This window comes from Drosophila sulfurigaster, chromosome 2L (genome assembly GCF_023558435.1).
Source record: "Drosophila sulfurigaster albostrigata strain 15112-1811.04 chromosome 2L, ASM2355843v2, whole genome shotgun sequence".
Classification (NCBI taxonomy): Eukaryota; Metazoa; Arthropoda; class Insecta; order Diptera; family Drosophilidae; genus Drosophila; species Drosophila sulfurigaster.
Window position 1 is genome coordinate 27,019,858 of NC_084881.1, and position 26,058 is coordinate 27,045,915.

General features: G+C 36.5%; 2 protein-coding genes across 8 annotated transcripts in view; one reads left to right on the forward strand and one right to left on the reverse strand.

Annotated features, from left to right (window-relative positions):
- LOC133835085 (unconventional myosin-VIIa) overlaps positions 1-26,058 on the reverse strand; it is a 67,319-nt gene that overhangs the window by 12,602 nt on the left and 28,659 nt on the right. For 2 of the 5 annotated variants that reach the window (XM_062264947.1, XM_062264950.1), the window contains exon 1: positions 23,262-23,318. The exons of 1 other annotated variant lie outside the window; for it this stretch is intronic. In XM_062264947.1, the coding sequence (XP_062120931.1) occupies positions 23,262-23,288 (27 nt within the window). In that variant the 5' untranslated portion in view covers positions 23,289-23,318. Of the gene's footprint in view, positions 1-2,691; positions 2,957-23,261; positions 23,319-26,058 lie in introns of those variants that run through there. 2 more of the 5 variants (XM_062264948.1, XM_062264951.1) reach the window with 2 other exon arrangements.
- LOC133835087 (slowpoke-binding protein) overlaps positions 8,102-26,058 on the forward strand; it is a 51,401-nt gene continuing 33,444 nt past the window's right edge. For 2 of the 3 annotated variants that reach the window (XM_062264954.1, XM_062264957.1), the window contains exons 1-2: positions 8,102-8,221; positions 8,624-9,067. The gene's annotated coding sequence lies outside the window, so the exon portion shown is untranslated. Of the gene's footprint in view, positions 8,222-8,394; positions 9,068-26,058 lie in introns of those variants that run through there. The other variant, XM_062264955.1, reaches the window with a different exon arrangement.

Genomic DNA, 26,058 nt, shown 5'->3' on the forward strand with positions numbered 1-26,058 from the left:
TAAATTATAGACTCCCCCGAAAAGTTGTAAATAGATAAGGGCTCTATATAAGTGATCTCACTATAAATTTAGAAATTTATTGATAAAAACAAGTAAGGAAACTACAGTCAAGTATGCTCGACTGTCAGATTCCAGCTATCCATTTTGAATGAAAGTAAACTAGTGTGGTATTTACCTTAAAATATACCAAATCAATATACTACAAAAATACTAAAACTATGCTATTTTATAGTATATTAATTGGTATATTTTTAGAATAATACCACACTATTTTGCGTTCATTCAAAATGGGTAACGGGTATATACCAAATACAGCCTTTGGTATATTGATATATTACAACATTTAAGATATACCATAGAGTGCAAAACATACCAGATTGTCAGCCAAAGGATCTAATAAGTGGGTGTTTTTGCTCATACAAAAGTATTTCTTTAATAACTTTTCAAACAAATTTGAAAATCTGAAAAATTACATCTCTATATCTTACAGTCTCTGAGATCTACATAGGTGTTGATACGGACAGATGGACATGACTATATTGTCTTTATAGTGTCGGAGTTGCCTTTTTCTGCCTGTACAAAGTTATAATACTCTTCTACTCTATGGGTAACGAGTATAAAAATTGGCGACAATAATTCCACGGCAAGTTCCAAGTTAATCAGCAGCTGTTGTCTGTTGTTAATGCCCTTAAAGCACAAAAGTAGAGACTTTCGCAGACATTGATAGTAAATAAATAATAATAGACAGAGATAAAGTGTGCTAACTTCTTAAATATAACATCCGTTCATTCGATAACCAAACAAAGAGATAGAGCCTTATACTATATGCAGAAATTGTCAATACTTTTTGCACTTTCTTTAAAATAAAACCATTTAATTATTTAAAGATTAATGCATACAAAAAGATAATGAGCTATATACAAAAATTGTCTGTCTTTCTTTGAAGTAAAGAGCAATTTCATTGAGCGATTATTTCCATATCTTTGCATATAACAACGAATGTGAGTTGTAGCCTGGGGTTCTCGATAAGAAATCAGCTGAGATATTTAAACCATTCATAGATTAATCCAATTGCTTGCAATAAACTAAAACCGCATTGTTTTATTATCGAAATTCCTGGCATAATCATTTAATAGCCGCAGATTAAACGCGTGGCACGATTTTAAAAGAAATATTCGCAACTTTCTCAGCAACTTATTTGAATAAGGGAAAGCAAAACAGTAGCTGCTAGGCAAACATTCACTACTAGAGTATGTTTTGGAGCTTATCTTATCAGTGGAATGCCGATATACGAAAAGCTCTTATCACTATTTTACAATCAACGACGCCAAATCGAACACAGCAACAAACAGTCAATAATTGCACCCCCCAAAAAAGAAGAAGATCAATACCGAAAACTATAATTAAAATAGTAGACTCTGCTACCAAATTCAGGAAACAACTTTAAGTGCATTTCCAATATATAATATATATTTTTCGGCCTTTTTGAACGACCTTGTTTATCTATGATAAGCGAAGACCCAGCTGTAGCTAATTGATAAGATTATGACAAATGGCTACTGTTCAAAAACAACACCTAAAGTAAATAAATAATGCACATAATCCAATAAATGATTTGTTTAATTTAAATACAATTCATGGAAATTAGACTTGTTTTAATTCTCAACGAATGACTCAGAGATGAAGTCATTGCTTTCGATTTGAACTTTAATCGAATATGCTTGAATTAACTTTTAATTGAAAAATAATTTTTACGATGATCTAATCATCAGATTGCGGCGGACAAGTCAAGTCACCAATCAAGTGGACAGCAAATTTTAGCTGGCTAGTCAAAAATTAAATCGAAATTATTATTTATGCCCTTGACATGACGTAATTATCAATTATCAATTTTAGTCAGTCGAAATGATATTTCAATTTGTTTTTTTTTTGATGTTCAAAGGAATTTTTCCTGTAGCTCTTGTAGGCATTTTTTTTAGACTACATTAAATGACTTGAAAACATAGAACGAATCGAAAAGATGTTGATTCCTTTACATTAACTAAATTAATAATATTTATCTGAAATACTCTAATAGATTTATAGAAATATTTCTTTACTTCAATTGCAGCAACATTATTGAAGACTAAAGTAAAACTATTTGTACGAAAAACTCTGATAGATAAAAAATAGAAACAATCTTTCAACAACTTCTAGAAACATGTTCAGCTAGTCAATGACTCATTTGCTCTATTTACCCTTGTAATGAAATAAAGCTCCGTAAGTCTCCTTTCCAGGGTATGTTTTAGACTCTCAATTTTCAACTAATGTTGCTTACTTTTGCTATTGATAAGAAATTGCCTAGCTTTATCACGTGCTATCACAGCTATCAATACAACTCTGCACAGAAAGAATTGGCACGCTAAAAATTCGTCTAGAATAGACACCTGACACCACTTCCACAAAGTTCCTTAAGTTTTCAGGGTGAATTATGATCGGGATCGCTGACCCGTTGAGGTCTTTATAAATGCGGAAGTCGTTGCTTGGTGTCAATTACGAATTTTGCGGCACGCGTGGCAAATGATGAGCGACGACAGTTCGAACACAGCACACAAAAAATTCTTCACACTCGTAATTTAGTTTTTCGTGTTATCTTTGAGCAATGTTGTGATAAGCTCCGCTGAAATGAGATCCCCTCATTTGATAACTTACATGTTCCCGCAGAAATTCGGACATGTCTATGAAATTGCTTTGCTTAATTGCGTTTCGGTTTCGGTTTTTTTCTACGTTTTTTCAGTTTCAGTCCGCGACACACGCGCGGTGAATTCTTATTGATTGTCTTAGCAAATATTTGCTGTACAATTGGGGTTTTATTTTCACAGCCGTTTTGCAGAAATTGTTCTCTCTTCTTCTTTTTCTATTTTAGTTGTAATTCTAACGACCGTTGAGTTCCGCTCGGCACGGCGACTCTTTCACTTATGAGCTGAATTGTGGTCTGGAGGCACAGTTGACATTTCATTTCTTATCTTGCGACGGCGCTGTTCATATATTGATAATGAATATTGAATGCTTTTTGGCAGCCGCTTTCCCACTTATCGCCCCCTTCCTCCCATATGTTTTCGATCAGGTGTTGAAAATCGCATTATCATTCGCTCTCTTTCTCTCTTCCACACACTCTCTCTCTCTCTGACCAAGAACTTGACCCGTTGATTGACTCTGTTGTCTGTTGTCCATGATGACAATACGTCATGTTTAATATGCCTGTCTTAGTTGTAAGCTTATCGATCGTTTTCTTATCTAACGATGAGCTGTTGCCGAATTATATATTATATGTAGTATACCTTTTTTTTGAAGTATTATCGTCTCGTATAACTGACCACCCCACATGAGTCATCGACGTTGTCATCTATTTGTTCGCAATAATCTACAACATGCTGACTATCGATAAGTCCCCAGGCATTGTGTCTGCCAATCACTGAACACTCTTTGCATAATAACAAATACATATCATGATGAACTGGCTCAATAACTAATGGTATCTTATAACAGCTACTCATATGATCAAGTACGAGTACATATGAAATGATTTGTTCGCCTTTTGTGTTGTTAATATATAATAGAACAAAGTCTATTGTTACTAATGTTGAATGGAAAAGTTCTATTCATTAAAATGATAGTACAAGAAACATTTAATTAGAACAACATTTTATTAATAAAGTACTATCTAAAGGGTTTAAAAAGGTTGATAAACGAAAGCAAATTTATATATGAATGATATAGACATATCTTTTATATAATTAATGCAGTTTTTATCTATGCAAATTTCGAAGATTGATGGGAGTTTCTAATTGGTTTAAATTCTTCAAGCGATAGTATATTAATGCACTTTAAATTAATAACAAATGGGCATAGATAAATTTCATAAAATGGAAACAATTTGTTTCAAATACTATACACTATATTTTATTGAAATATCTAAATAAAAATGCGAAATAATCATCAATTACCCCGAACTATAATAAATATACAATTCAACTATAAAATCAATGCAGTTTTTAGCTATGCAAATTTTAAAGATTGAATGTTAATGAACATTTAACAAATTGGCATACATAAATTCCAAAGTCTATACTCAATACTTCTTTGAAATATCTAAAAGAAACTGTGAAATAAACATCAATTACCCCCTAACAAAATAAATTCGAAGAGGGCTGGGCAAATGATTTATTGTGAACTGACAACAAGACTAATCAGTGGAGCCAAAATTTGACAGGCGCTTAATTAATAAATTGTTTGTTAACTACGCAGTGAAATTTTGTGATTTTCGACAATACTCAAGATAAGCGCTTTCTTTTTGTGTCATTACTAATCAATGTCCATAAATGAACGCACTAACACTTCGAGCGAATTATATCTTTATAGTTATTGATCGATAGTATTAATTGCGAATTTCCTTAGTTCACACGCAATGTTTTTTGTTTGGCTCGAAATACGATAAAGTATTAGGTACACAAAGTTCAACGCGGTGAGTTTCGGTTTCATTCGATTTGTCATACGAGCGGCTGCTTCGATTTTGTTATCGAAACCCCAAATGACATTATCATAATGAGCTTGTAATCTATAAAAATCGTATTTAAACAGTTTACATTACTCTTTACACTTGCTCTCTGCACTCTCTTTAAACATGATAAATCGTAGGTAAACAAATATTCAGGTGCAACAATTATGTTTACTATTTGTTTATTATATCTTTTAAGGCCGTAAAGTGCATCACAACAATAACTCAGCCAAATTGTTTGAAGAAGTAATTAGACAACTGCAGATAAGCTGACATTTAATTGTAATTGCTTGTCAACATTGCGTATACGTATTAAATATGCTTCCTTGGTGGCAATAATAATACAATATCAGAGCATTATCAATTGATTCCCAGAAATAACGTATACAACTGGCGGATTTCAAGCTAATCGGTATTTTGCTTTAAAATTTACTGTTGAATTTATTGAACTGCTTTCTGCGAAATTACGTATACGCAAGGAAGTCAATACTCAATAGCTTCGACTACTTCCCTATTTTACTTGCGATAATTTATACTTCACTTAACCCATTGACACAAGCTCCACTCATATTATTTTCCTTCTCTTGCTTAATTTATTGCAAAAATTAAACGCGTAATTCGATGTTAATTTCGCTGTCGGAAAGCTTCGCTTTTGTCAGTCTTAAACAATGCTTTATTTTATTTTCTCATTGATTTATTATTACGTATTCATGCCAAAACAACCCTGGCAACAAGATAGCTACAAGAAAGAGCTGAGTGGAAAGGGGCACGGAGCCGGAAGGAAGCGAAGAAGGAAGCTGACCATAAGGCCGAGCAGCACTCATTTTGTTGGCCCGTTTTTATGGCCATTGAGCTGGGGCTAAAGTGGCCGTTAGACAACAATTTCATTCATCGTTTCCACATAGATAATTTGGCTGAAAGAGTGCTGTACTGTGTTTGCCATTGGCCAAACAGCCAAACACACAGCAAATTGTTTAGCGATAAGCATAGGCTAGGGGATTTTCGATTTTCAAGTGGATGAAATAAAATTGTTCGTAGCATGGATTTGAGTAAGTGCGTCTCGAGGGGGCGATTAAAATAGAAAACGTTGCGTTGGGTTGGCAGTTGGCAGTTGGGTTTCTTTGCTGCCTGCCAGCCTGCGGGGCCATTGGAACGAATGCACGTGAGTAGCGCAAAAGTAAAAGAGCTTGAGCTTGAGGCAGCCACAGCCAGAGTAGGAGGGCAACGTGCTTTCAAATCCTTGAGGTCCTTTGCGCTGCCTTCTTGCACATTCAGCGAGGCGTCAAACACGCCGACATGAACAAGCTTTTGCTTTATCCCTTAAGCAAGTCCTTGGCGTAATGCAACGAACTCGCTGCGGATTCCGGGCGGAATGATGAAAGACGGAGGTGAAGAAGAAGAAGGAGGAGTAGGAGGACGAAGTATTAAAAGCGCAATTAAGATTATCCTGAAAATGTGCTTAGCTAGAGCAACAATCGTTGGGACCAGCAGCAGTTCAACTTTTGACCCAATTTAGGGCGCAAAAATAGAAAAGCAGAAAGCGAGAATGAAGCAAAGCGCGTTGCGAAATAACAAAAAGCAAAAATTGCAGCAAACACACACAAAAGGCAAAATGTGTTGTCAGCTGTCGGCGCATAAAATTCAATTACTGCAACACAAAACTGTGACGGAGACGTCGACGTCGCCGTCGACAGCAGCGACGACAGCGACGAGTCCATGACAAATGCACCAAATATTTGTGAATGCCGACACAAGGCCGGTCATAAATTCAGTCATTGATGATAACGGGGCGTATACGCGATGCGTTGCGTTGCGACGCGATGTCGTGCAAATTGTTTTTGCGAACTCACTGCTTCAAATGGCGGCCGCAACTGCGGTAATGTCAGCGGCATCGAACAACGGCAACGACAATGGTAACAACAACAACAACTACGACAACGACAACGACAACTATGGCCATCTAAGCAATTCACAATATTTGCACACACATTCACACACTCACTCACACACACACATGCCAGAGATGTAGACATGTACACAAAGTGGCATCAGCATCGTTTCCATTGCACTGATAAACCCATAAACGACGTCTTTTTCGCTGCCTTCGTCTTTGACTGCCTTCCCTTTCACTCTTTCTTCCCCTCTCCCTCTCTCCTCCGCGACTGCAGCGCAGCACGTTGTTGACCTATATTTGGGCATCAATGAAACGCGCTGCGTTGCCGAAGCGTTTGCTTGCCGAGTAAAAGCTTCGCATAGCCGCCTATTTCTTTCTCGACTGGAGCAAAAGCTTCGCCTGCTTCCTCTCTCTCTCTCTCTCTCAGTTTCTCACGCAACAAAGACAGTAAAAGCTCTTCAACTGGAAGTGCACAACATTGTCGAATGTCGTCAGAGTTTTACTCCCTCTCCCTCTCTCTTTCTTTTGATACGTAGGCATACCGTAAGAATGTCTAGAACTTTTATACTAAGGTTAACTTAATAGAGATCTATTATATATAAATCATTTCAATTTGTGCTATATAATTAAGATATATCAAATATTATGCATAAAAAAGGAATTAAGTTTCCTATTGAATTTTCAATTCCAAAAATTAATACAAAATAAATCATTCTTCTTTTATTACTATAAAATCAAATTTAAAATGAAATAATTTGTATTAGAAAAAAATATATTTCCTCTATAAATTTCTCAAATTTGAAAGTTTATACAAAATAAAATGTTTATTTTATGCTTAATTTCCTAAAATTATAATTCCATAAATTGATTCGAATATAAAAGCTATGATAAAAACTTGAATTTTCTTTTTGAAGTATGGAAAAATATATTGATTGAATGTTAAAAAAATATATATTTATTTGACGTTCAAAAACTGAAAAAAAAATTATTTATTCGTTTATTATTACTGTAAGAATTACAAAAATTTAATTTGCTACAATATTTCTCTTTGACAAATTTGCTGTTGCATTTTTGGAATAATTGCCTCGAATTTGATGCACTCAAATGAATGTCAAGATCACAGCCATTAAAATTACTTCTGATCTAGTCCATATCTATATGCTATAGCTTTTAAAAAGCTTCAGTTGAAGCATGGCCAGCTCAGCTGTAAAATGCCGAAGTGTAAACAGCTGAGTGCGTAAAGCAATGCAAAAGTTTAGCCACAATGTGAGAAAGCTACACATGTTGTTATTATTATTGTGCAATCTGGAAAGCGCAATGCAAACAGCTGAAACAGGTGAGCAAAGAGTAAAAGAGAGAGCGAGAGAGAGAAAGAGAAAGCTTTGGCAAGCTCGCAGGTTGAGACGAAATGGAAATGAAACTCGCACGTTGGGCCAAAGCCACATGCAGAACACTTGGGGAAAGGGTGTCAATGGAAATATAAACTTTATAGATACGAAACGAAACATGAACATACACACACACACACACATACACACACGCATGCACACGCACAGAGACACGAAGAGGACGTCGACGAAGCTGGCGGCACTTGAGAAAATTGTGAGAAGAATTTTTCCATCAGTGAAAAACGCTCTGCAACTCGAGGTTGGCCAAAAACGCTTTTCAATTCAGTTCGAGTCACGCAGCGGAGTGGACGTATTTTTTTACTCGCTCGCTCTCGTTCACTCTTCGCTCTCTCTCTCTTTTGACAATCGCGCGGGCTCAACGTGTGTCCTGGCGCCTCAACGGTTAGTTTGTTAGTCAAACAACAATAAGAACAAAAGGAAAAGCTAAAATATATGTACTTTAATTGAAGATTAAAAACAAAAAAAAAAAGACCGTGTTACAAGTGACTTGTAGCTGATGCTTTCTGGCGCTTTTCTCTGTACATTGTACATTGTGTTCATTACTTTTTTGTTGTTGATGAAAAATGCAATAAATTATTTAAGGCATTTTTGGTTTCGTTTCGTTTTCGCTTTCCTCTTGTTGTCGTTGTTGTTGTTGTTGTTACTGTGCTTTCGCTGCGCTCGCACTTGGCCCATTGGCCCAGTAGTCGCCGAGCCGAATTGAAATTGTTTGGCTGTGCCTCCAGCAAAGGCAAAAGCAAAAGCAAAACAACAATATTAACCTCTCACGCATACACTGAATAGAACCGAATACACTCAGTGAATACCGAGAGTAACGGAACACACACGAGTAGAAAGAAGACCGACCTCAGCGAGCAGCGAACTCATTCATCAGTCAGTCGCGCGAGAGCAACTGACCGCATCTGTCGCATTGCATTGCGCTCCTCCTTCAGCCGCAGGACCAACAAAAATAAACTAAAAGAAAAATATACAATACAACATTTACTGTGAGTGTGTGTGTGTGTGAGATACTCGCGAGTTTCTGCAACTGCAATTTAATATCAATTCAATTAACTCGAGTGAGAGAAATCAATCAGCGCAGAGTAAACGCAAAAAACACAGCAAAGAAAACGCCGCCTTTCATCACTCCTGCCTCTTGCCACACACGCCACCTGTCACTTGCCGCACGCCACACGCCACACGCGTTGCCTGCAGCTGCTGTAGTTTCATTTTCCTGTTTGGTTACAGGTGAGTTTTCTTTTTTCTTTCCACTGTCACTGTGTTTTACCGAATTGCAGCGCCATCGGGAGTGCTTGACTCTTGACTAACTCTGACCCAATTGCATTGTGCTTCAAGCCACAAAATCAATTTTCAGGTTGCCAGTTGCGGCTACCTTTGTTCTTAAGTCCTATTAAGCTCGAACTATGAATATTTAAAGCGCACTTCTATAGCATTATATCGCAAAAGCACAACAACAAATACCACATAACACAAAAAAATGAATCCATAAAACTGTATTAGCTTCGAGTGCGTAGCAGCTGCTCGCTTTACTATTTGACCTAAATATAGAATGCGTGTTATTGCTTTGCAGTTTAGGATTGAGGTTCCAGGAAAAAATACAAAATACCATTTGGCCTATGGATTTGTGCAAAGCTATTTTAAATATTCTTAACCTGGGGTAATACAAGTAGATAATCACAGAAATTTCAATTATGGTTTAATGAACTCTCAACTTGGTTTGACCTAAAGGGAAATATTTTGTTTTAGGTACGTTTAAATTATTTTTAAACGGATTAGACAATGGTTAATATCTATATTTTCAGTGGTTAAATTGATATTCTGGTATATTTTGTACTCTATGGTATATTTTGAATGTACTAGTATACTAATATAGCAGAAATAGTGTTCGGTATATTATAGTATTCTTGCATAATAACTTTGTATACTTTAAGGTAAATTTTGTACTCTATGGTATATGTTGTAGGCGCTAGTATATTGATATACCAGAAATAGCCTTTGGTATATTTAAGTATTTTATGGTATGCGGTATACTTTAAGGTATATTTAATATGTACTAGATCGTTAATATACAAAAAATATTATATCCTTTGGTGAATATTTTTAATTTTTAATTTTTAATTTTAATAATAATATATATTTTAAGGTATATTTTGAACGTACTAGTATGTTAATATACTAGACATATCCTTTGGTATATTTTAGTATTTTTGATATAATAATTTGGCATGTTTTAAGAATAATACCGAACAGTTTTGCTTTAGCTAAAAATGGGTTAAAAATATTCCACAGTCGCATTCGGCTGTAGATTCCTTATTTGTTATTTAACGAGTATTACTTTAAATGGAACATTAAATTATTAGCTAAACATTTTACATATTTTCTTTCATAAACAAATATTTGTGAAGTCAAAAAATTCTCTTGTATTTATGCTTTTCCTTCTCTAAGTTCCCTTTGGTTATATTTTGGGAAATCGGTCAAATCCCGGCGTATTTATTTCTGGCAGAGCACAAAAATAAATACGCTTATATATGACATTCAATAAAATCTCGTTTCATGACAAATTGAATTTTCCACAGACAATCGTTCAATAGAAAGTGCTTTTGAAAGTGCTACAAAGCGAACTTTAATAACAATAATATCGAGAAGAATGCGTATTTAATATAATATTTATCAAATTCCCCAGATTATTGTTGTAGTAGCAGTAGTTACAGTAACTGAGCTCAATTTCTTAGCAAACACACACACATAGAATTTTATGTGTAGCTCAAGTCTGCTTGCAAAAGTATTACGACTGCACATTACGTATACGCCCCGCTGCACACAGCAAAAGCACAGCACACGCAGTTGGTAAATGTCATTTGTGTGCAAGAGTTCAATGTAGTTTAGAGAGCGAAGCACAACAGTAGTGAAACTGCTTGAATTACGTCTAATGAGACAGTCAAATCGTCTGTCGCAATCGTCGAAGGCGCCTGGCAGCTTCGACTCGATTCGACTCGACTCGAGTGGAGTTCAGAGCCCTTGAGTTTTGCTTTGGTTTGGTGTGTGTGCTTGAAATGCTTTGAATGCCATTTGCTGGCTGTTACTTTAATGGAAGCAATGCATGAGACGATGCCCAAGGACACACACAGCACGAAGACACGCCTCGGTTTTAGCCGCTGGCCAAAAGGCATCGCAGGCAAGCCCTTTAGCCAAATGTGCGCTTCGAAATACATTTTAGTTTTTTACGCACTTTGTTTGCTACGGCACTGCGAATGGGAAAACGGCACGCGGCCAATGACGAAATACAAATTTGTTTTTGTGGGGCCTGGCCTTTTGTGTTTCCTGTTGTCCTGTGTGCTTGGTCCTTGCTTAACTTTTTGCACAACGTTTTGCGATTTGCTTTCTTTTTTCTGTTTTCTGTTTTGTTGTTTTGTGTTTCTCGCCTTTTTTGTTTGCGCAAACATTTTTATTTGATTTCACTTTGTTTCATTTGTTGATTTGATTTCCATGTTAATTTCGAATGGCAAAGTTGTGCCTAAAGTTGGATCGATATTCTTCTTGTTCAAGAGGCGCAAGAAAAAAAAACAGAAAAAAACAAAAAAAAGCGGTAAAAAAAAATAAATGAAAAGATGCCGAAAACCAAACCCATTACGACTACACTCAAAGCGTCGTTTTGTTGCGGGTTTCGGAACGGAGCAAAGCGTAGAGAAGAGAAGGCACCAGAGTATTTATGACATTTATGCTAATTATGCGAACGCCTAACAATCCCAAGTGGGCGGCACCCTCAAAAAACACCCAATGCCATAGAGAGCATTGTTTTAACAACATAAAAGTTGGGGTAGTATGAGTCTTGCTCCTTGGCGACGCTGCGTATGCGTAATATTTGGTATTTCACTTTATTTTTAGACATAAAACAGCAAATGTTCTTCTTCCTGTTTGTTGTTGTCCTGCTGACAGATACATGCTGAATAGAGATTTCCTGTCAGCGCAGAGATTTTGGCTGTGGCGTGAAAATCTAGCTGAGAAATCTTGTAATTGATTTTCTTGCTATGCGAATTCAATACGTTTGCTTGCAAGAGATTACAGCGTAATTACACATAATTAATTATGAAATATGTGCGACACAATGAAGAGTTAGTCGCCGCTATTCAAACTACATCGAGTTGAGTTGAGCTTCAATAACAAATTGCTTGACAGCATACTTGTTGTGTGATTTATTTCGACCTCCGCACAAAAATTGTTATCTTAGTCTTGGCTTGAGAATTAGCTCGTGTTACAGACTCCGCCTTCGTCTTGGTTTTCAGGGCACGCCCAAGCATTTAGGCGCCAAGACAAACAAAAACATACACACAAGCCTTTACCTCTCTTACTCTTTTCCCCAACTGTGACGTCTGCTAACCAAAAGACGACCCCGATCAGTGAGGCATTTTGTTTTGCTTTAGAGGCGGCTTTATTTTATGTTTGCTTTAATTTGTTTGTTTATTTCACTTTTTCGCCTAGTCGCAAAGGTCAAAGTTTTGCCAGCCACATTTTTGCTTTGGCATTCACTTTGGGCTTTGTGTGTGTGTTTGTATGTGTGTGTGGGCGAAACTCTTTGTGTGGCTTTAGTTACTCTCTCTAAATTTTGTTTATGAACTAAATGAAAATTGAAGGCTACAGTTTGTTGAGGACTCGAAGTGTTACAAAGCCAAAAACGTTATTAATTAGAAATTAATAACGATGCGCATATCTTTTAGTTTGGCAAACAAAACTTTCGCAAGTAGATTATCGCAAAAATATTTATGAGACCAAGCAGAAAAGCTTTTAGCTTTTGGTTGAAAAGGTCGTCGAAAGTTTCACCTGCTTGAAGTTGAACTCATAATTACGCTTTTGCGGCACATTAATCAAAGGACTTTGCCAATATTTTGTGCTGACATCGTACAAATGTCGGCAATAAAATATGAACTTAAATAACGTTTATCGCGTATCGAGTTACACAGCAAAATTGAAAACGAAAAACGAAAACAAACCTCATTCAATTTGATACATGATTTATGTGTACGCAAATTAATTGGATTTTGATTCAAGTGCATATCAAGATCCATGACTTATCGCTGTGATATGTGACAGGATCTGAGTGCGTGTGTCTAAAGCTTATTATGACCTCCAAGTCGAAATGCTGTCAACGTAAAAGCCTCTCACACGTATATGCAAATATATGTGTCAACATATTGACGGGATATTTGTTGTCAAAAGCGAAGTGGGAGAACATTTCTCTCCTCCCCTCACTTTACTTCTTTTATAATTTATGCAAACTTTAAAACTAAATATCCTCAACCAACTAACTAACTAATTGTGGAACTATTCCTCGGACTAACTAAGCTTAGCTGCGGATGCTGCTGCCACATGTTAGAAAAGTTAATGAGAAAAATTTCCAATAAGTTCTGTTTGCTTTGACAGAAGTGCTTTACATACACGGTGCTGTGAATGTTACACGAACTCATCGACTGCTTTATTATGTTTGCCCTTCGGAATGAGCTAGAATGTGGCAAATAAAAGTTGACTTGACTATGAGTTACGCTGTGACTAAAATGTAATAAAATTTTATAGTGTTATAAATGCTGTAAGCAATTTATAACGATTTATTTTCCATATTTTTCTCTATTTATTTAGCATAGGAAAGATAAGCAATTATTTTGTTTAAGCACGTTACAGAGGAAACTATTTAGTTTACAGATAACAGACAACAAGGGGCGAATATGTTGCCAAATATTGCAGACTTGCTGGAGTCGAAATATTTTTTTTTTTGTTGCGCCAAGTCATAGTGCGAAGTTTTCAGCTTGCAGCGAAGCGTTAAAAAATGCATACAACACTTTTTATGCAGCGTTGATTAAATGCCAAGCAGTGACAGTAACAAATGACAAAGGAGTTGACTTGGCAAGTGCTCAAGAGTCTTAGGGAAGCATTTAAACTATCTTGCTCACAAAGAATTTTAAGCTGCAATAAACAGCATTAATATTTGAGCAGTGAAATCCACAAAGCAAATATACTTTTATTGCAGTCTTAATTGCAAGCAACGATTATCCGACAAGCTCAACAATAATGTCAATCCAATCAACTGTGTGCTGTTTAGACATTACACCACCAATTGGAAATTTAATTAATATTTGCTTGCATTTGCATAACAAATAAACAAACAAAATGCTAAGCACTTAAATATTGATTGAATTATGTATAAGGGAGAAATATGGCACGAGAGTTTTGAACTGTTTACAACTCATGTGTCAATACAATATTAATGAGAGAGAGACTGCTTTCGACAGACTTGCGTTGATCGACAAGCAGGCAAGCAACTTCTGTTTCCGCTGCTCAAAACTGCAAAATACAAATTGCATTTCCGCTTCACAAATTTGGCAGGAACTCGAACAGATTTGCCTAAATTCACATCAATTACTCAGAGGAGGACTAAAAACTAATACACAGTAGTTGCAGTAGTTGTGATTATCGAAATTAAACATGCGAATTGAGAATTTCCGCTTCAAAGCACGCACCTGAGGGAGGAGGAAGGAAAGGAGGAAAGGGGGCAAAACTTTCATTTATTTATTGGCTAGCAGAGGCCAATCAGCATGACCAGCGAGTAATATTGTTTAGCAACCCGCTGGGAGAGAAACACAGAGCAAAAAACTTTTTCGCTCTCTGCGCCATCAACAGTTGCTGGACGTTGAAATGGAGGATTGCCACAGTAGTTGGAGTCCATTAAATGGCTCAGTTTGCAGGTGCCCACACAGTGGACAACATTATTAGCTTGTGCGGTTTGCTGCTGCTGTGGTGTCGCTTACTCTGCTACTTCTTGTTGTTCGTGTTGTTGTTTTTCGGCCTGTCGTTTTGGCTTAACAGCTAATGGACTCAAATTGTCCTCGTTGCTTCCGCTTTGCATATTCGGCCCTCTTTGTTTTCCTTTCTCTCGTTCGCTTCTCATTTTCATCACCTGCTGGTTTCTGTTTTCAGTCTCTCACTCTCTGCTTTCTCTCTAGCGTGCTGGGTCAATCAACGTTTATCGTTTGTTTTGCGATTTTCTTGGGATTTTGTTTTGGCTTTCACAACAAAACATAATTAAAATGGCAGCTCGGTTCCTGTCCAACAGGTCAACACATTGTTCGGTATAAAATATTGCCAGATTAGCTTTTAATAGGCATTTTGATGAATGCAGTTGGATTTCTTTTTATATTTATATCAAAAGAAAGATTCTTTAAAGCAAATTTAGCTTTATTTAAGAACTCAATACGCTGCGTATACTTGATTTCTTTGTTTGAAATGCTGTCAGCTTGCGTCTGCTGTCAGCACATTGTGTTTACTTAATATTATAAGCAATTTAATATGTTTGGGCTGTGAATATGGAGGTCAACACATTACGTATACGTAACGTTGGGGGTTTTAAATAAGCACAGCCTAGCTTTATAATTGATTTTTTTTTAAAGTAAGCCTAAATATGTTCAAAACGTAACACGCTGCGTATACGTAATTGTTGTCTCTGCTGTCAACACATTGCGTATACTTAATATTAGATGCAATTTAATATGTTTGAGCTGGGACTTTGGAGGTGAACACATTGCGTATACGTAATATTGGGGTTTCAAAAATACTACACTATGGTAAATTAAGTTTAGTTGTATTTAAAAATGTAAAACATGTTCGAGCTGTGAATATGGAAGTCACACGTTGCGTATACTTAATGTCAGGATTTAAAGGAAAGCTTTATTTTCAAATGAAGTCTATGTTTTGGAAAATTGATCACATTGCGTATACTTGTTTTACCTACTGTCAACACATTGCGTATACGTAACATCAGTGTTTGAAATATTAGCTTGTTTTAAATGTGTTCATAAATTCGGTTGAATGTTGCAGCTTTACTTATAAAATTAAGTTAAACAGCGCTAAAAAAAAATGTACGTTGCGTTTACGTAATTTCTTCTCACTGCTGTTAACATATTGCGTATACGTCATATTGCAGTTTAATATAAAGATTAGTTTAGACATTGACTTAATTCTGTTTAAATTAAGTTCAGCAGTGCTTAAAGATGTAATACATTGCGTATACGTTACGTTCTTATTGTCTTCGCTGTCAACACATTGCATATACGTAGTACAATATGCATTTTAATATATTTGCAACTACTGCTCAGTTGAATCTCTCAGGTGAACACATTGCGTTTACTTAATCTGGTCAGCTCATAAATGAGAAATTGCACCATTAGCTTGTTAGAGTTAGAGAGGAATTAGCAAAGAACTTTCTGTACTTGCTGCAGCGGCATTTATGAACTTTGCTTGCTTGGTTGCAACTGACAGACTCGTCATAAACTAAGCCTCAGGTGGAAATCAGATTTTGCACTGCGCTATATGCGCTTCAAGGTTGAAACGAAGCAAGCGAGGCAAGTGAACCGCAAACCGCAACTGTGCTCATCCTACTTGACTAAGTACGAGCGTAATCTGAGAGCACATTCGCCCAACAAAAGCATCAAACTGAGCTCCACTGCTGGCCACAAAGGCAAAACTGGAAAGCCAAAGGCGACCGGATGCCAGGCGAAAAGCGCATTTAGGCCATATATGCAGAGAGATAAAAGATGCAAAAGGAGGATGAGAGGAACATCATAACTGCCTGGCTGAATTGGTCAACGATGCATGGACGAACTAAAAGCGACGGGTCGAGCATTGATATGTGTTTCTAGTGAGGTCAGTTTCAAAGCTAGAGAGTGAGAGAGTGAAAATGGCAAATGCTTGTGACATGCATATGCAAATGGCTTTAGGTTATTGTAATTTCTAGCATAATTACTTATACGCAAGATAATAGAAACTGGAGCACAGGCAAAAAGAGTAGAGTCAACGTCTCTTGCATTTGCATAATCCTCCAGCTCACAGCTTTGGGGAGCTCTGACTTTCTACAACTACTTGTGTGTGTCCTGTGCAGCAGGATTAGCAGGTACTTCCCACTTCGTTTGTGCTGTTGCATTTTGCAATTGTGCATTTAATTTTGCATTTTTATTTCGCTTTTATGAGCGCCAACGACTTTCCACTTGCCACTTGCCACTTTTATGGCCGGCCATTAAAACAGTTTAAGTCCTTCGCATAAACAATTTAAATGTATTTAATTGACTTGGCCAAATCGTAAAAGGCTTAAATGTTCATAGAGTTGTGCGGACTCTTGCTAATAAATTCAGCTAGAGTCTTGATGAAATCAAAACACAACTCGCCTGGCAAATTAAATGTCTTTGTGGCCAACTATTGTTAGTTCTTTGTGTGTGCGTGTGTATTTTAATTATGCATACGCCACGTGGAACGGACAGCTTAAACAATCCATTGCCCTTTGGCCAATAGACGGTCAATCATTAATCATTTACATGTGCGACCTTATTAATTGGATACGTTGCTCACGTGTGTATTCAAATATGTGTGCGTTGCGTGTGTTGTGTCTGCCGAGTGATTTACGTGCAACGCTTTGAGCGCTTATCCAGGCACAAATTGAATGCATACACAATCAGCTCTTTAATCATATGTAAATCGTTGTAATTTACGACGAGTGTGAAGCTCTCAAGCATTCCTCTCGTAGCCTGTGACGAAAGGAGTAATCTCTGCATATATAAAATTGTCTACACATTACATATATGTAAAGCTTGTTGCCTTTGCTGTGCTGGCAAGCAAGTTAAATTACTTGCAGCACTCTTCATTTGCGACATTAATGAGAGGAAACTTTGATGAATTTCAGGCTTAAGTGCAGTATATATAGAAATACGATTTTAGAAACACAATCACAATATAATTTATGCAGCTTGTTGGCGAAAGATAGTTGGCGTAGCCAAATCCTATTTAAAGTAAATATAACACAATTTCAAGCGACTGACTGTTGTAAGAACAGATAATAAAGAAGTAAATTCTTGATTATAAATTTAAAAAAAAAAACTAGAAATCTCGACAAACCGTTGGGTAATATTTGACACCATAATTAAAAAGAAAAGCTTCTCTGATTACTATAAATTACAATAAACATTTATTAATATCTTACTTAAATTTTAATAATTTTTTAATGCTATTGAAAGTTTACTCAACTGTATATAAAAACTGAAAATTGCAAGAAACTTTTGTTAATATTTAACACCAAATTGGAATAGTTTTATGCACCTCCAAAAAGCAAATCTTTTTGATAATGAAACCTAATGAAAACTAAAAATTACAATAAACTTTTGTTAACATTTGACGCCAAATATCAATTGGATTTTAATAAAAGTTTACTCCAGTAAAATACATTTTTAAACCACTAGCTGTTATAGACAACTAAGCAATAATAATCTTTTTGAGTCTAAAAGCTGATCAAAACAAGAAATAACAATAAACTTTTATTAACATTTGACGCCAAATTTCAACAGTTTAATGCACCTCTAAATAACAGTGGAAACTTGTACGTTTTCATTTGACAAACATCGCTTGCATCATTCGCTTACGACAAGGACACAGCTGTCAGCTAAACAGCAGATGCAACCAATCACAAACGAAAAACAAACAAAAGACGAATTGAAATTCTCATTTTGCATTTGCGCGCCCGAGAAAGAGAGAGAGAGAGAGAGAAAAAAAGAGTCTGTGGCAATTTTCGCCGTATGTTTGATGATTGATTCCTGCTAATCTTGAGCCTGAATTGTTGACATGTGAAACAAAAGCGCTGACAACTGTCGTCGGCTTTAATCTGACAGTTGCACATAAATAATCACAGTCGCAGTCACAATCTCTTTCCCTTTCACATTCTGCATTTCCTCGCTGTGTGTGTTTGCGGTTGACCATAATAGCGAAACGAACGAATGCGGCGCGTGTAATTGACCATTGTGCTCTCTATAGGCTCCAAGTGTCCTGCGGATGCTGTGCGTCGATTGACGTCAGCAGTTTTGTTTAGTTCGCGTTTGCCACACACTCGCTTTCTCTTTCTCCCAAACTCTACTGCTATCTCACACTCCCCCTTCCCTCTCTCTTTTCTTTGGGTCTCGCCCCGGCTCCCAGCTAATTAACTGTGCGCGGTTCTGACAGGAAATGTGCTAACTGTCAGCCGGATTCGGGTAATTAATCTCTTTACCGGCCATGCCCAAGAAAACTGAGAACGAGCGTCGAGCGTCAAGCGCGCGTTTTGATGCGAAAATTTCGCCGGGTTTCCTCAATTTTGTTGTCGGTCTTAAATGCGAAATGTGTGTCAGGGCCGGTTAGCATTCTTCCAGCGTTGTCCTTGGAGTGCAACACTCGCAAATTAAATAACAAATATATATATATTCAGTATATATCCAGTACATACAGTATTCAAATGCCGGTCGGACAATATTTTTCAGTGGAAATCAAAAGCCGTCGGGCACGAAAATATATAAAAATATTATATACGAAATGCAAAGCAAAACTGGGCCACAACATTTCAAATGCGAAACGAGAGGATAACAAACAGCAAGCACTGAGCACAGGAGCGTAAACATGTGGGAAGCATCCCAGAAAAAACAGCATAGTATCTGCGAAAACTAAGTTCGCATATACCCTGTACACTTGCTTCAAGTGTGAAATGATAGACAGAAAGAAGTCAGCAAAAAAACGAATGTATGATGTCAAAATTTAACCAAGATACGAGTAGTTTATTCTTAAATCAAGATCGAAAATCTACAAAAACTCTGGATTGTTCAATCTTGAAATTAAAGATTATAATCTAGTTTCACAGCTAACGCCAAAAAACACCAGAAATTAAGTGCAAATTTTGATGGAAAGAACATTTTAGGAAACATTTTTAAGATCGAAAATTTGTTGAATAAAAATTTGCAGTCTTCTTTTCAATCTCCAATAAAACATTCTTGAAGACAGATTTCAATCTCAAAATAAGTTGTTTTTAATCTTAAAAAGCAAATTTAGCTTACAAATCGTGATTTTAGATTTTTTTCAAACCTAAAAATATTATTGATTGTTTTTTTAGGCTCGAAAATTTCTTTTATGTAGATTTGATGTCTAGATTTTTTCTCTCTGTGTAGAAAGAATTAAATGTCATATTTCTTACTAGCTGCAATAAACCAAAAAGTTCGTATACATAAATTGCCATTTCTCCACAGAAATCTTTAGTTCTTGTTGGTCAGCTTTTGCTTTTGCTTTTGTAAGTTTTGAATTCTCTGAAGCAGACTTTTGGCTTCGTACTTGTTCTTATTGCTGCTCACATGCCACAAGCAACTTTTCAATTTTGACAATAACAAAATAACACTAAAGTTTGCCGAAGGCTTGCTGCCAGGAGATTTCTGTTTTTCTTTTTTTCACCGTAGCTATAAAATAATAAAAATGTGTGAGAGGCAACTCAAAGAGATTTCTGCTGAATTCAATTTGGTGTGTCGACTACAACAACCACAAAAAACAAAACCCACACACATGTACCGTCGAAAACCGTCAACAAGGACATGAGGCGCCAAGGCCCAGGACACAAGACACAGAACAAGCAAAGGGACTGAATGACGGGGGGCAGAGAAAGCAGCGTTGACAGCACGAAGCTGACATTTTAATAAAAATAAATTTGATCAACACTTTGTTTGCTCTGTGTGAATTCGCGCTGTTATCCGATATCTATACGCCCATTCGTATTTACTTATTTGTGGCATGAATTCCGTATGTGATATCGAATATAAATATGATTTATTCCACTTCCACTCCCACACACACATACATTCAGGATATATTCTTGCATACTGCATGAGAGGGCAGCCCCGAAAATTCAATTGCATATTATACAACAATATTTTTCAATTAAAATGTGAATATTGAGCCCTAGAGAATGCAATTTGTGAAACAAATTTACAATAGCAACTAATATGATTTGTGTCTCAATTCATCTAAACTTTTTTTCTGCTACTTTTTCTGCTATTGATTTATTAGTTGCTATTGTTCTTTGGTTAGTAAACAATGAAGCATAATTGAAATTTATTTAATATTTTTATTTGACACTTTTTCTCAGATTTATTGATTTGAATTAAACGATTTTAAATTGCATAAAGTTATATAATTTGGTGTTTGTAAAATTTAGTTCATCCGAATTAATTTCATTATTCAATTATAAATTCAATTACTGGAATACCACCGAAATTAAGCTATTAAATTGTATTATAAAGTGTTGCTTTAAATTTATATTTATGTTTGGTTATTCAAAAATTCCCCCTCTCATTTCAAAAGTCAACAGTGTCAAGTGCTTGACAGCTAGTTAAATTTTGCTATAAAAACTGTGGAAGCGCCAGCTTGACAAGTTGGCAACACCTCCGAAAAGTGAGTTGGCAGCACTCGAAACTTGCTTAAAGTTCTTACGAGTTAAGTTGGGTGCAGGCAGGCAGCTTTAACAATTTGGCCTTGGTTGCTTGTGTTTGTTTTGGCTGTGGGCAAATATGTTAAGCAACGACAAGCCAAAAAGCGCACCACATCCCACACACAATGCAACCTTCCTCTCTCGCTGCTGGCAATTATATATGCCACCTGCTATATATAAACACATAGTTGTGCAATCAAACAGACCGTAAATAATCAACAAAAAAGAGAAAGAGCTGAAACATCGCGGACAGCTTGTCACGAGCGACAGCAGCTGGAGCCAAAAAATTTACGAGTGCCACATAAAGTATATCGACACAAAGGCAACGACAACGGCAACGGCAACGAGGAAAACACAAACAATACTCAACAGCGAAAGCGTAGTTCATTCCATGTTCATGACGGACAATGGTCAATGGTTCGTTGGAGCGCGCGGTTGCCATAAGGTTTTCGTCCTTTTCGTCCTGTTAGCTGCTGATGTTGCTGATGAGTCAGGGGACACGGTTACCGCCTGCACTTCCGCTGCATGCGATTCCCACTCTCTCTCCTCGCTTCGTGCTTTTATTACATCCGGCAGCTGTTGCGGTTTGCGGACACGAACATTGCGAGCGAGGAGTCCGTTGATGTCACGGCAAATGAAATCGAGTTCAGACACAAACGAATATGTGATTAGCACTTTGCCATTACACGCGGCACACGGCACACGACAAAAGCGCGTTCGACAATAAAAAATTGTATTTGAAAGCGAGCATTTTATGAGATGTACTCACAGCTCTTATCGAGTGGAGGAAGCAAGCCAAGTCATGCTTCCTTGGTCAACGAGTGGCCATCTTAGCTGACACGCCCCCAAAGAACGCCCAAACACACACACACACACACACAGAGAGAGAAGAGCACTTGCCTTGGTCTCGATAACAACATTCTTGACCTGCCCCACACTCGAAGTGATTTCGTTTTTCAATTCCGTTCTCGCAGGAAGCTTTCACATGGAGAAAGTCATTGGAGATGGGTTTGAGTTCGGGTTGTTGGGGGATAAGCCTGAGGAAAGTGAGAGTGAAATAGAGAGGAAAAACTGTAACAGGGGTCACGAAAGGCGAACACGACATGTGTGCAACTCTAGAAGTTATGGTAATTGAAGTAGTGCTTATCGTAAACATGAACACATGGAAAAGAAAGAGTGGACAGCATGATAAAAATCTCTACTCACATCACTAGAATTTGTGTAAAACTTGGCCAAACAAAGTATTAACTTATAACAAGTATATTATACTGTACTTTATACTATTCAAATAAAGGAAGTTGATGACAATAGAAGCAGCACCAATTAAATCAGTCTTCACGACATCACTTTTCTCTTTTATATGACGCAATCACGATTCATGATAAGTGACAATCTCTATCATTTAGTTGCATTTATTTCTATTAATTTCTCTATAACAAAATTGAAATAAACGCAAGAAGTAGAAGCACTTAAAAAACTCTGAAACTCTTAACAATGTTCGCTGTTATCTGACATACTCACGACTCACGCACTCATCTCTAGAACTCACGGTGCACTTTAGTGTTTTATTTATTTTTCTAAAATAAAAATTAAAATTAATGCAGTTCCTATCCAAAGAAGTTGAAGCAGTTAAAGAAACCTTCAACTCTTCACAAAGCTTGCTGTTATTTGACGCACTCACGACTCACGACACGAGCTCATCTCTAGCACTCACTGCGTAGAAACATTTTGCTTTTGTTTTCTAGCTGCGTTTGTTTATTTCTCTTTTATTTTTGCACCTGCCACACACTGCGTTTTGAGTGGTGTTTTCAGTGTTTTTTTGATTTTTTTTTTTGGTCGTTTGACTCCTAGCAGAGCAATCAATTTTATTGATTGCATTTTCATTTTCAATTTCAATTTCGATTGCAATTGCAAGTGCTGCTGTTGCTGCTGCGTTTAAGGAATGTCAGAAATGCATTTCATTAATCTCAGATTTTGCCATTTGCAATTCGCAATCACATTGAAGAGCCTGCCACAAACTCACACATACACACACACACTCTCTCTTATTTTTATCACTCTATTTAATTATGCTTCTTGTTGCGTGAATAACTCGATTGCATAAAAAAGCGTACATACGTTTCTATGGCAATTGCCGGCGTCCATTTTCAGTGCAGACTTGTGCGGAACTGAGCAACGACTAGCCGAGGTTTATTTATTTCATTTACATTTCACATTATTCTCTCTCTCTCTCTTCTTCTCGGCTCGTGCAAAGAATCCCAAATGCAACCAAATGCTTCTGGCCATTTCTCTATTTCGCTTTTGCCATGGCCATTACCATTGCCATTTAGCAGCAGGCGGAAATGCTCGATGTTGTAGAATATCTGAGGCAAACTAAACTCAATATTTGCACTCAATAAGACAAAGTGCACTAATTGTCTACAGCATAATATTTTCATTTGCTTTGCAAACATTTGATTAGATGCGAAACTAATGCAGCAAAGCTATCAAAGATAGCATCACAATGTTCAACAATACGATTGCATAACACAAATTTCATCAGCTTTGTAGGCTGAGAATAGAGATAATATTATCACAGTTCAGTTCTATACAATTCGATTTACTATTCTGCAATCCTAATATTGTTTGAACTAGAATAAATCAGCGAAATGTGTACAGTACAATTTAAAGTGTGTGGTCGGGAGATATTTCAAATATTTCCATTTTCAATTAATGCAAAACTGTGCGGTATTATTCCTAAAATATACCAAAATAATATACTGACAAAATACTAAAATATACCAAATGAATAACAAAACTGTGCCGTCTTGTTCTTGAAATAAACCGAATTAATATACTGAAAATACTAAAATATACAAAATGGATGTACTGAAAATACTAGAATATACCAAATTAATATACTGAAAAATAGTAAAAATATGCCCAATGAATATACTGGTAAAAAAAAACTGTGCCAGATTTATATGCTGGAAACGCACTTCAATATACCAAATATATACTGAATAAATACTAAGATATACCAAAGCTTTAATACCCTTCTACGCTGTGGACAGCGAAGTTATAATACCCTCCTACCCAATGACTAGCGAATATAATCTGTATTTTTCCTGTCTACTAATAAATTATTTCTTATATTAATTTTATTTAGTGTTCACCTTTATCTTAAGCACTTTTAATTGTTTAGTATACAAAATTTAATGGCTGACGCTTATGAATTTATTTTATTTCAAGAAATTTGCATGGCTTAATTTAAAAGCCGTTTGATCACTTTAAAACAAATCAAATTGAACGGTCCAAATGAAAATTAAACACTTTAAATACTTGAATAGGCACAATTTGTATAAATGCTTGCTCAATTTCTTGAGTACAATTCGAATTCGAATACGTAATTGGCATCAAATTTCCACTCTTGGCTACAATTCACTTACACTAAGTGTCATGAAATTTAATGTGCGAAGTCAGAGTCAGAGTCAGAGAATTTTGATGGGCGTTTATCAGCAGCGCATTGGGCAAGATTGGGGAGCGCGTTAATTAATGTTATTAACTAATCACTCAAGTGTAATGTCCTTCTAATTTATGTCGTAAATGGCTGGCAGGCAAACCAACGGCAAACGGCAACGGCAAATGGCAACGCCCCGCAGCGTGAGCACACGAAATTGAGCGCTTTGTTGGGACAAAAAGTTTTTCGCCATCAAAATTATGACCTTACACGCAACGACAACAAGAACAAGCTAGAAAGTATGCCACAAAAAAAGCAGAAAGAAGAAAACTTTGAACGCTAGCTAGTGAAGCCATCAAAAGTAGTTGTAGTTATAGACTCTGCGAGGAAAGTTGAATCGACTTTGGTGTTGGGACAAATCACGCTGACTGGCTCAACATGACAGGCAGCAAGTGATGATAAATGAACACACACATGCGTTGCACAGTTTGTTCGGTCAGTTGCACTTGCTGCCAACAACAATCGAAAATTTCAAGCACATACGCTGCGTATGAGTAATTTACTCGCTTCGCCCGCATTTGTGGTGTCTGTGTGTGTGTGCGTTGAGTGTTTGTTATGTCGCATTATTGATATTTTTATTAGGCCACTTTTCGCCCATAAAGCAAACTTGTTAATTCGCGGCATATGCTTCACATTTCCCCCCCCATTCAATTGTCGAACTCATGCGGCGGCTACTCAAGTCACACTCACACTCGAACGCATTCATTTACACTCATTTGTGGTGTGGTGTGAATAACGGCACACATAACTTGATGCAAATGGCCAACTGGGGAATTATTGTTTTGTTCTTGTTCTCGTTATTGTTTTGAAGCCTGTTTTATTTGTTGTTGTTGCTACTGCTACTGCTGCTGCTGTTGTTAATATTGCTGTCGGTGTGGTTCACAATTTGATTACAATTTGGCGTTTGTAATTTTTCGTGTTATGCACGACAATTTGCAATTGCTTCTTCGCTGCTTTGCATTCCATTTCCATGTTAAATTTGCTTAATTGCTTCGCGGCAAAACGCACAAAGGAAAACGTTAATTACTTTATGCTAACTGAAAGTAATTGCAGTGCGATACGATCTGCTAGCTAGCTGTCAGGCAGCTGTCTAAACGAAACGAAATGCTTTCAAGATTGCATTACTTCATTCCTTTTATAGACTTTAATAAAACAAATGTAATTAAAGAGAGTGAAAAACAATTGTCAACTATCAGATAAATCATGCAATATTAAGTTTGAAAATTTACTTAACATTTATTAAACACTTGAAAGCTTTAAGATACCCATTTTCAAGGAAAGCAAATTAATGCGGTTTACCAAAATAATATACTGACAAATACTATTATATACTAAAAGATATATTTGGTATAAGTTATACCTTCCAAATATATTAAAATTACGCTTTCAATTCGATTTTCCGGAAGGTATAAAAAT